The sequence below is a fragment of the Oryx dammah genome, unplaced genomic scaffold, assembly GCF_014754425.2.
Source record: "Oryx dammah isolate SB20612 unplaced genomic scaffold, SCBI_Odam_1.1 HiC_scaffold_11, whole genome shotgun sequence".
NCBI classification, from domain to species: Eukaryota; Metazoa; Chordata; class Mammalia; order Artiodactyla; family Bovidae; genus Oryx; species Oryx dammah.
This window is the reverse complement of record NW_024070195.1, coordinates 34953148-34965098: the sequence shown is the minus strand read 5'-3', so window position 1 is coordinate 34965098 and position 11951 is coordinate 34953148. Positions and strand designations below refer to the sequence as shown.

At 52.8% G+C, this 11951-nt stretch overlaps 1 protein-coding gene across 1 annotated transcript in view; it reads right to left on the bottom strand.

The window, feature by feature from the left end:
- CUNH6orf132 (chromosome unknown C6orf132 homolog) overlaps positions 1 to 11951 on the bottom strand; it is a 35304-nt gene that overhangs the window by 3030 nt on the left and 20323 nt on the right. Inside the window, exons 3-4 of the mRNA XM_040249689.1 lie at positions 5732 to 5807; positions 113 to 3476 (exon numbers count right to left, since the gene is read on the bottom strand). Coding sequence (XP_040105623.1) covers positions 113 to 3476; positions 5732 to 5807 — 3440 coding nt within the window. The remainder of the gene's footprint in view (positions 1 to 112; positions 3477 to 5731; positions 5808 to 11951) is intronic.

The window sequence follows — 11951 nt, the reverse complement described above, 5'->3', positions numbered from 1 at the left end:
CCTGCCTTCCCAGCCCAGGGCCCCTCTCCCCTGCCTTCCCAGCCCAGCCCCCCTCTCCCCTGCCTTCCCTGCCCAGCCCCCCTCTCCCCTGCTTTCCCAGCCTGCCGCTCACCTGCCGGTAGCCGGGGCGCAGCCGTAGTTGCCGCCGCCACCGCCGAGAGCTTTGTACTTGGCCTCTCCGCGAGCGGCGCCCTCCGAGGACATCTTCCGCGAGTGCAGGCCGCCTGGGGGCCCGCGGCCCGCCGAGTTGACGCGCCGCATCTCCGGGCCGCTGGGCGCTGCGAAGGGGCCCCCGGGCTGCGGCCCGAAGCAGTTGGGGAAGCTCAGGCTGCGGCCGGTGCCGCTGCGGGGCGGCCCTGGGTTGCAGTGGGGCTCCCCGACGTACAGGCGCTTCTTGATGAGCGAGCGGCCCCCGCCCCCGCCCGAGAAGCGCTCCAGGCCCCGGGCCGGACCTGGATCCGCGGAGAAGTGAGAGAAGCCGCGAGCTGGGCCCGCATTCGCGGGCTGCCCCAAGTCTGAGAAATTGTTCCGGGGAGGGGAACCCCGGCGCCCCAGATACTGCAAAGGGGCGGCCGGGGGCTCGGGGTCATTGCTGAATTCTGGCGGCGGCGGGATGACCTCAAAGTTGAACTCCTCCTCCTTGTCTTCCTCCGGCTTGTGGGAAGGAGAAGGAGGGGAAGAGAAAGACTTGGGCAGCAGGCGGCCCTGGAGGAGGCTGGAGGGCGCTGGTCTCTCCCAGGCCGCGGAGGCCTGGGGCTTCACCTTTGTCGAGCTGGGCCCGCGGCCCGACTCCGTGTCCTCCGGGTCCCTGCGGGGCTGGAGTTCCCACTGACAGAGTCCTTTGTGTTGTCCTGGCGAGGTTAGCTGGGGGACCTTCTCAGTCTCCTTGGACACCTTGGGGACCACAGTGAAGGAGTTGGGCTGGCCCTCGTTGTACAAGATGGTATCAGAGCCCGCCTCGGGCTGGCTGGGGCCTTGGAGACTCCCTGGCAGGGAGGGCCGGCCCAGGGCAGGCCCCCTGGGCCTCCCCTTCTGGGCCCTCTGCTTGGCCGCAAGGAGCAGGGCCATCGGGGAGCCCCGCTCCACCACCTCCCCCGTCACTGGGTGCCTGAGGAGTTCATCAGCAGCCTGGGATGAAGCTGGGGGTTTGGGTGGCAGCTCCTGGGGCTCCTTCACCTCCACAGGCTTGCCTGACCCTGCAGCCTCTCCTCTGGACAGGGTGGGTATCACCACAGCTACCTCTCTGCTGGAGCTGTTCTGGCTGCAGTGGGGCTTGTAGAAACATGGCACCTCTTCTCGCCCAGGTGATATCTTTGGGGGGAAGGCTGGAGATGAGAGGGCTCCCTGTGTAGGAGGCTTACTGGTCTCTGAGGAGTGCCCCTCTACCTCTGGCTTGGAGGGCACTGCAAGTTCTTCATGTTCTGGCTTCTCCCACTGCCCAGCTGGGACCAGGTTCTTTTCTGCTATCAGTTGGGAAGATGTGATGGGTAGAGGTGTGGCCTTGGGTGGTGTGGCTGGTCCAGACGTGGCCTTGGGTGGTGTGGCTGGTCCAGGCATGGCCTTGGGTGGTGTGGCTGGTCCAGGCGTGGCCTTGGGTGTTGTGGTTGGTCCAAGCGTGGCCTTGGGTGTTGTGGCTGGTCTGGGCATGGCCTTGGGTGTTGTGGCTGGTCCAGGCGTGGCCTTGGGTGGTGTGGCTGGTCCAGGCGTGGCCTTGGGTGGTGTGACTGGTCCAGGGGTGGCCTTGGGTGGTGAGGCTGGTCCGGGCGTGGCCTTGGGTGGTGAGGCTGGTCTGGGCGTGGCCTTGGGTGATGTGGCTGGTTCAGGCGTGGCCTTGGGTGATGTGGCTGGTTCATGCGTGGCCCTGGGTGGGGTGGCTGGTCCAGGTGTGACCTTGGACTGGAGTGGTGTGTTTGGCAGAGGGGTGGTGGATAGAGGTGGCAGATTCTTGGCCACAGGCTTGGGGAATTTGCTGTTATCATCTCTGTTTTCAAAGATTCTTCCCCCTTCTGGCTGAGATTTGGGAGGCAGAGACCCTCTGCTGGGCCTGGCCTCCTTCTCAGCTGATGAGGAAAGCTGGGCCTCCAGCTTCTTCCGGATCTCCCAGACGCTAGGAGTTGGCGCGTCTTGGGGGAGGTAGTCCACAGGAGGGAGGATCAGGCTGGTGGCAGCCTTCTTTGGCCGGCTGCAAGGACTCTCCTCAGGAACACTTGAGGGGGCCTCCTTCTCTGGCAGGCTTGGGGGAGCCTCCTTCTGTAGCAGACTCGGGGGCGCCTCTTTCACTGGCAGGCGGGGACGCTTGTGGTCCTCTCTTTCCTGAGAGACTGCCGTTGGACCTGGTCTGTGACTGGCAAGCCGGTCCTCTCTCCTGGAGCTGCAAAGATAGGCTGACAGCTGGTCCCGCAGCTTTGCCATCTGGCTGGGGTCCCGCCAGTCCATGGGCTCTGAAGAGGCCGTCTCCTCTGGGCTGGGGGGGTCAGGTTTGGGTTTGGGAGCAGGAAAGCTAACCTTGGTTCTTTTCATCAAGCCAGCAGGTGGAGGGGCTGCCTTCTCAGCAGATGGCAGAGGAGGGGCGGCTGGGGGCAGTGGGGGTGCTGGCGGAGGGAGCGGGGGTGCAGGAGGGGGCAGGGGAGGGGCTGGAGGTGGCGTTTCAGCTTGTTCACTGTTCTGGACCTGAGGCTGGCCTGGCCTTGGGCCAGCCGGTGCCACAGTGCTGGGCTCCTCAGGGAGCGCTAGCTCAGCAGCCCTGTCGGGGTAGGCCTGGCACGCAGAGCGGATATGGAAGCTGGGAGGCAGTGAGGGTCGACCGGGGCCCTTCTTGGTGCGCTCTTCGTCCTCAGGAGGAGTCCCTTGTGCCTCTGGAATAGAGATGGACGAAGTCCTGACTGGGGTTGGGGGAGGCACCTTGAACGACCGGGGGAAGGTGAGGTGGGACTCCAGACCCGGGAGGGCCCCCTTGGGCTCAGCAGGGCTCCTGGGGGGGCTGCTTCTGGGGACCTCTGGCTGCCTGCCATTCAGCGCCACTTCTGATTTCCACTTGGTGACACCCCCAGCGGGGAAGAGGCGTGTCCCCACGGTATGAGGAGACCCTGGGGCTGGGGGTGTCGGGGCTGGCAAGAGGGGTAGAGGTGGGGCTTGAACGGCCTGGGGTGGTGCGGGAGGAATGAAGTCAGGAGGCGTGGGTGTGGATGGGGAGGAAACGGTGGGTGGAGGGGGAAGGGCCCCCATTCCTGGGGGCAGAGCTGGGGCTGTGCTGGGTGGGGGTGGAGGCGGTGATTCCAGCAGGGGAGGAGGTGGGGGAGCTGTGGAGGGTGGAGGTGGCGGAGAGAACTCTGGAGGCTGCAGAGCACCTAGGGGTGGCGCCGGCGCTGGGCCCGGGGGAGGTGGGGGGATGAGTAAGTCCTGGCCATAGTGCCCAGGCCTTAGGTCCCCCACAGAGCTGTATAGTCGGAGGTTGCCATTGACGAGAGTGCTGGTGCCTGAAAAGAGGGAGAGGCAGAGGTGAGGAGGGTGAGTGGGCAGCGCAGGCTTGCTGACCTCCTGAGAGAGCAGCTGGCCAGTTTCTCGAACACCACGCGAGGAGCAGCCATGTCTCCAGGCTCCTGACTTCTCCTGGGAGGGACCCTCTGCTTTCCAGGGAGGGACCCCTGCCCCTGCCTGTCCCTGGCACAGCCTCTGGAGCCTGTGCTGAATTTTCTCCATTGGCTTCTGAGGCTCAGGCTCCATGCTTCTCTGCCCTGCTCACAGTCCTATATATAATTCCTTTACTAAACTCTCTTCAGTTAGCCCCTTGGAGTGCACCGGGTGTTTCTTACAGGTGCCTCAGCTGGTACAAAGCCAGAAACGCCAGGGTTCAAATCCAGGCTCTCCACTTACTAAATGTGTGACCTTGGACCCACTGATTAAACTTGCTGAGCCTCAGTTTCATTATCTGTAAAATGGGAATAACGTCAGCAATTGCCTCATAAAGCTGTTGTGAGGATTAAGAGAATTTTTGTAAAAGCATGGAAAGAGCTTATCAGGTGCTGCTTGCTGCTGCTACTGCTAAGTCGCTTCAGTCGTGTCCAACTCTGTGCAACTCCATAGACGGCAGCCCGCCAGGCTCCCCCATCCCTGGGATTCTCCAACACTGGAGTGGCTTGCCATTTCCTTCTCCAGTGCATGAAAGTGAAAAGTGAAAGTGAAGTCGCTCAGTCGTGTCTGACCCTTCACAACCCCATGGACTGCAGCCTCCCAGGCTCCTCCGTCCATGGGATTTTCCAGGCAAGAGTGCTGGAGTGGGGTGCCATCGCCTTCTCCGTATCAAGTGCTAGGTCCAGAGAATGGTAATCACTTTGACTACTACTACCTGTGCTTAACTTTTCATTCTGCATAAGACAGGAAGCTGGGAAAGACAGGAAGTCATAGATGGAAGTAGGGGCCTGGACACCTCAGTGAGGAAGTTTGGGTGAAAGTTTGGGAGGAAGAAATCTGCATGAGCAACGCTTGCTTTCTAAAGATCCTGAATCTACCAAGAACCCAGAGAACCTCGCAGAGAACTGGAAGGGACTCTGGACTGCCGGATGGATGGGGTGTGTAGAAATGAATTGACTTGGATGACTCAGGCACTAGAGAGATACTGAGTCCCCACCGTGGCCTCAGAGGCTCAAATCCCCAGCCCCCAGCCCCAGTCCCTGCCCCCTCCCTAGTGTCTGCAGACCACCAGGATGCCCTGGTTACTCCTCTCTGAGGGCCATACATCCTTTGCCTCCCCCACCTCTCAATTTCTGGCACAGAGTGAAACAAGCCCAGGAATGTGCAGCTCTGAAGGGCTCCTCCCAGTTTCCTGACTTCAAAATAAAGACCAGACAACATCCATTGAGCACCCAAGGGTTAAGAGCTGGGACACAGCAGAAAAGACAAACCAAAAAATAATCAAAATACTGGCCCTCTTGCAGCTTGTGTTTTAACGGGACAATGAGATAGACAATGAATATATCAGTAAATTTCCACCACATCGAGGTGAAGAGTGATACAGAGGGGAAACCCAGGATGGGTGCTGGGGGTGCAATGTGAATAGCGAGGTCTGGGAAGACCTGGCTGAGAAGGTGACATTGGAGCAAAGATGGAATGAGAGAGAGAGCTGTGCACACGTGCAAGGAAAGAACAGACTGGACAGCAGAAAGTGCAAAGGCCCGAGGGTGGAAATGAGCCTGGATATTGAAGGAGCAGCAAGGAGAGTGGGATGAGACAAGAAAGCCAGCAGATTAAGCCAGGTGGGGCCAGATTCTGGCCATCCAGGCAAGAACTCTTCCGTTAGGTGACAAGGGAAGACACTGGCGGGTTTTGAGCAGGGATATGACAAGAAGTGACTCACATCCTATCCAGTACTTTGTTTGTGCCTCCAGAACTGGAATTGTCTTGCCCAGAGATACAGAGGGCAAGGGGTTAAGTGACTTGCCCAGGGAGCGAGGCTAATATGCGGGGGAGCTGGGATTCAAAGCCAGGGCTGCCTGACTCCAGGGTTCTTTCTATCACTCACGCTGCCCTTGTTCCTGCTCTGGCCATGTCCCTAACCATCCTTCCTCCCCTGGGCCTTAGCCCTGGCTCTCCTCATCTCCCACCCACAGCAGCTAGCAGCCAAGAGGCCTGGGGACTCCAGCTTTCTCACCAGCTGGGGAGGGAGGTCCAGATGCTTGGGCTTAAGGAGGGAAAAAAGAAAGATGGGCAAGTCTCAAGCATGAGGTCCTCTTACCTGTCACCTGTTTGTCTGCAAAGCTGTCTGGCACACAGGGCGTGGGTACAGCCAGTCCATGGTTCTCCTGGGCATCCTGAAAGAGAGCAGAACCATCAGGGGACAGGGAAAGACAGATAGTTCTTAACTTGCTGCTTCGTGAGGCCGTTTTAATTGCTGGAAAATCCACATGGTTAACCTTGTGAATATACTGAAATATGGGCTCAGTTAAAAGGGTGAATTTTATGATATAGTCAAGTCTTGTTATTCGTGGTAGTTAGGGTCTGTGAAATTGCTGCAAACAGTGAATTAGTAAAAACTGGATCCATGCCCTGAGGGAAATACAGAGTAAGGATCATGTAAATCTTGGTCAAGTCACTTTCATCAGCTGATCAATACACAACTTTGTCTTTATGCGTGTTTCTCTTTAAAGACACCTTATTTAATGTCTGTTGTTAACTCGCTGATATTGAACTCACGGCAGTTCCATAATTCACGCCTTTGAAGCTTACCTAACACACGTATTTTCCCTGTAAGGCACCTCGGAGCTTCCTTGCACGTAGGGATGTTAGACAGCACATCAGCCCTGTGCTTAAGGGGTGTTTCATTTAATTTTTAAAATTAAAAATGTTTTTCTAGCCATTCCATGCAACATGTGGGATATTAGTTGCCCGACCAGGGATCAAACCCATGCCCCTCTGCACTGGAGACACAGAGTCTTAACCAATGGACTGCCAGGGAAGTCCTTGAGGGCTATTTTTAAATAGCAAAATCACCAACAAAAAGTAAAGAAATATGAAAAGCATGGCACTAAACAGAAAAGGAGGCTTATTTACAGTACGAGGGCTGAAACAAGGAAGCAAAATGTCTTGTTCGACCTCACCTGGTTCCCTGTGCAGCAGGTGACAAACTTTTCACTGCTCCGCTCGAGCCAAAGTGTCTTGAATACTGATTTGGGGGGTTACAAATAAATTTTAGCGAGTAAGTGAATTACAGATACTGAATCTGCAAATAATGAGAGTCAACTGTATATAAACTGTATCTCAATTGAAACAGATCAAAAAAACAAAACAAAACAAAACAAAACTGTGCATGACTCCCCAGGGATGTCCACAAGATCAAAAGTCAACCCCCCTTGGCCTGGCCTCCTGTTCACGCTTAGTTTTCATTAGGTAGTTACAGAAAAGTAAATAAGAAAAGAGTGGTGACCTGGAGTACTGACAACACTGTGGATGCCTTTCTGATGTCTAGGCTTGCAGACCATAATGCATTTACACAGCTGTTGGTCTGTACATACTATTTTGCATTCTATTTTTTTTCCCCTCCAAACACACATTTCCATATGTCAACAATGTCCACACACCTGTCCTTTGGAGGAGCTGTGGGGCGTTTTATGGTAGCTTTCAAGGTCCTCAACACCCTGGCAGTATCCTTCAGGCTAGTGTTAATTTCCATTCACCTGTTACAGCCAATCCGACATCTAACTGAACCAGCTCCCTCTCTAGGATCCTTCCAACCCACCCCTCTGGTTCATGTTCATCCCTGATACTGGGTGTTGGTCAGGCTGTGCCCCTCTTCCCACCCTCCATTTCTAACAGTAACACCCCTTGCTCTGTGCTGTAAACACATGCTCACCATCACACTACCCTGTGATGAAGAAGTTGTCCCCATGAGCCGGAGAACGGAGAGGTTTATAAGTTTGCTAAGTTGTTTACACTCTCACGACCAGTGGTGCTAAGCCCAGGTCTGTGGAGCTCCCACCCCTGAGTATTTTGCTTCCCTAAAGTCCAAGTCTCTAATCCTAAAAGGATTCACAGAGCCCCTCTAGAAAGACAGTAGAGGGAATGAGAAAGTTCTGGAGCCAGACTGCTTGAATTTGAATTCTAGCTCTGCTTCCCACTGGCTATATGACTCAGCCAATGACTTACGTCCTCTGTGCCTCAGTTTCCTTGACTATGAAACTGATTTTAAAAATAGAGTTTACTGGGACTTCCCTGGCAGTCCAGTGGTTAAGACTCCACACTCCCAGTGGCGGAGGGCACAGGTTTGATCTCTGGTTGGGGAACTATGTTCTCACATGCCACCCAGCACGGTCAGAAAAGAAAAAATAGAATTTACCTATTCTAGGGAAGTTGTGAGGATTAAGTCATGCAATACACAAAAAGCACTTAGCCCCTGGCACGCAGTGAAAACCCAAGAAACGTTAGCTCTTGTTATTCCTACAGAGCCATCCCTTGTCTGCACCAGGCCGTACTGACCGACTGCTGTTCAGAGCAACCAACAGCCAAGTCCCACAAGGGAGGACTCCTGTTGGCGCCCTAGATATTCCCCCAGTGCCTCCAATGAGATCTGGTTGCTCCTTGGAGCCCAGGGACATGTCTTATATGAATCCTCAAACATGGACACATAGTAAGCCAAGCTATTACTCACTGATGGGCTGATGGTGCCAACTCTCTAGACTTAATGGTTTAATATATAAGAAAGGGGATTCAAGGCAGATGTTTCACAAACATCCACAAGACCTCAGGGTACCAAGGTCAGTCTCAAAATTACTCTCTGGTTATATGAGGGCAGCAAACAACTCATTTTATTCTTAAAGAATTCTGAAGAACTGGAATGGCCTTGCTCCATCATCTACTTTTTTTCTGCCTCTGTTTGAGTCACATGGCCACATACTTGTTCTCAACCTCTCTCAATCCTGCATTCTGAGATGCGGTACATACTGCATGAGAGGCAGTACACAAGGCTGTCTAGCTGTTCAGCCGCTAAGTCCTGTCCAACTCTTGGGGGTATACCCATGACTGACTGTCTAATAACCCTCATGAAGTATGTATACTCTGATTTTGATGAGATGGAGGCCAGGCCTTTAAAAGCCCGGGCTGAGCTCTCATTACTCTTTTGCACATAATTGGAAAGTAGAAAGACCTGGGGACTTATCATCAAGAGTTCTCAGATTCCAGTCGTGCTCTGATTTTGCCTGTTCATGTGTGATGTTGCCAAGAGTGTAACCTTGGATGAGCCGTAGCAACTATGATGTTAATCTATCATTTATGCACCTACTATGTGCCAGCACTATGTTATCTCAAACCCCTTAAGAGACAGGGTGCAAACCTAGGCCTCCTAACTTCCCTTTTCTACAAATCAGAGACTCATTTTCTTCATGTATAACATGGAGAGATTTCCTGTGGGGAGATTTTCTGTGGGGCCATCATGACGACCACAGGAGATAATGCTCCTAATCCAGGAATCTATGTTCTAAATCTTCTCCCCACAAAAGTGAAAATATTGGGAACAGTCAAAGCAAGCTGCCTGGAATCCTAGAAGCACCTTCTGGATCACCCTATAATTATGTGTGAATGAGGGACACGGACGGACTTTATGGGCTGGAGGTTCAATACTGTCCACCCTACCTTTGATCTGAACTCTGAAAACGCATTAGATCCCAAAGACCACAGGATGGATGGAAGTCTGTCTCCTGAGAGGCCTTGGAACGAACACACACACACACACACACACACACACACGAGTCCAGAACACGCCTATCACAGCCCCACAGTGCTTGAGGTGCTGCGGTACTCTGTTACCCTTGGGGTAGGTCCCAAAGTCCAGCCCCACTCCTTCAGTTCAGTTCAGTTCAGTCACTCAGTCATGTCCGACTCTTTGCGACCCCATGAATCGCAGCACGCCAGGCATCCCTGTCCATCACCAACTCCCGGAGTTCACCCAAACCCATGTCCATCAAGTCGGTGATGCCATCCAGTCATCTCATCCTCTGTCGTCCCCATCTCCTCTTGCCCCCAGTCCCTCCCGGCATCAGAGTCTTTTCCAATGAGTCAACTCTTCGCATGAGGTAGCCAAAGTATTCAAGTTTCAGCTTTAGCATCAGTCCTTCTAATGAACACCCAGGACTGATCTCCTTTAGGATGGACTGGCTGGATCTCCTTGCAGTCCAAGGGACTCTCAAGAGTCTTCTCCAATACCACAGTTCAAAAGCATCAATTCTTCGGTGCTCAGCTTTCTTCACAGTCCAACTCTCACATCCGTATGTGATCACTGGAAAAACCATAGCCTTGACTAGACGGACCTTTGTTGGCAAAGTAATGTCTCTGTTTTTTAATATGCTATCTAGGTTGGTCATAACTTTCCTTCCAAGGAGTAAGCATCTTTTAATTTCATGGCTGCAATCACCATCTGCAGTGATTTTGGAGCCCCCCAAAATAAAGTTTGACACTGTTTCCCCATCTATTTCCCATGAAGTGATGGGACCAGATGCCATGATCTTAGGAGCCCCCAATACTGAACTGAATGCAGCCCCAAGCCCCAGCTGGCCCTGCTTCTTCCCCTCCCACCTGCCTGGGCTAGCTGTCCCTTCTACCAGTGTGGACTGGGGAAGGCAAATACAAACTCATTTTAATGCAAGTGCTAGTAAAACAGACCTGGAAGGTACGTCACACTCTTCTCAACACAGGGACCCAGGGAGCTGGCATCCAGTGCCCTGGCTTGGGTGGTGACAGAGTTCAGTGTGCAATGCACAGGTGTGAACAGCATCCATCTCCACGGGGAGTGAACTTCCTCACCTGCCTCCCTTAGCCTCAGAGGACTGAGGTGAAGCCTCCTTTGGAAGAGGGCCTGGAGGTAACATCTCAATTCGATGTGTGATCCTGCGATGGGGGAAGGGTGTGCTGTAAAAGGGTCTTAATGGACAATCAGCGAAGATTGAATGTAAAAGGTATATCAGGTAATAGTATCGTATCAATATTAAATTCCTGAATTTGCTAGTTGCACAGAGAATGTCTCTGTGCTTACATAGCACACACATAGTATGTAAGATTTTTTTTTTTGAAGAGGGAAGGTTTTGGTTTTTTACTAATTGCATTATAGTTGATTTAAAGTAGTTAGGAATAAAGGGATCCGATGTCTCAAATTACTCTTTAACATTTGGGAAAAAACAATGTGTAAATAATGAGAGAGAGAGCAAATAAAGCAAATGGAGCACAATGCAGTGAATCTAGGTGGCGGCTCTAGGGAGTCCTTTGTACTATCCCTGCAACTGCTCTGTACACTGGGGTTGGTTAAAAGGAGAGAGTTACTTAATACCCTTGAATGGTCCATTTAAAAATGGTTAAAATGGTAAATTGTATGTAATGTATCTTAACAATTTAAAAAGTTAAAACATAGCAAACAAAAGACCAAGGACTTCCCAGGGGGCGCTAGTGGCAAAGAACCTGCCTGCCAATGCAAGAGACTTAAGACATGAGAGTGCAGTCCCTGGGTCAGGAAGATCCCCTGGAGGAGGGCACAGCAACCACTCCAGTATTCTCGCCTGAAGAACCTCAGGGACAGAAGAACCTGATGGGCTACAGTCCATAGGGTCACAAAGAATCGGACACGACTGAAGCGACTTGGCACACACTCCCACAAACAAAAGAACAAGAACGTCAAGAGAGAAAGTCTTGAGGGAGACTTAGAGCTTACCCATCCACTGGACAGACATCAGCATCTCACTTCTTTCTCTCGTTTCTAATATTCCCGACCTTAACCATAACCATAACAGCTGCTACTTAGCACTTCCTCTGTACCACGTGCTCTGTCTTCCATCTCTTAACTCATTTACTTTTTGCAACATGAGATGTGATCAGTGTTATTACACCTCCCCTTTACAGATGAGCAAACAGGCAGAGGGGTTAGGTGACTTGCCTAAGAACTCACAGCTAGTTAGGTATCACTGTCTTTCCAGGCATCTACCCATCACCCATACCCCCAGCTTTTCACCTGGCTCTGCCAGGCATATCCTGTGTCCCTCCCTTCCTGCTACCCCGAAAACTTGGCCCTCCTTCAGTCCTCACTGTTACCCAGACAGACTACTGCTATCATCTCCCTGGCTTCTGCCTCACCCCATTCTTTAAGCCTGATGCCAGGATGTTCTTTCTAAAATGCATCTCAGGGAATTCCCTGGTGGTCCAGTGGTTAAGACTCTGCCTCCCAATGCAGGGGACAGAGATTCAATCCCTGGCTGGGGAACTAAGATCCCACCTGATTTGGAGCAACTAAGCCTGTGGGCCACAACTGCTGAGCCCCCATGTCTCAACTAGAGAGAGGCCCGGGAGTCACAACTAAGACCCAGTGCAACCAAAATAAATAAATATTTTTTAAAAAATAAAGAAAGAAATAAAATGCATCCCAGAGCAGGTCCCTTCCCTGTTCAGCATCCTTCTGTCGGTCTGGAGGATGACACCCAAAC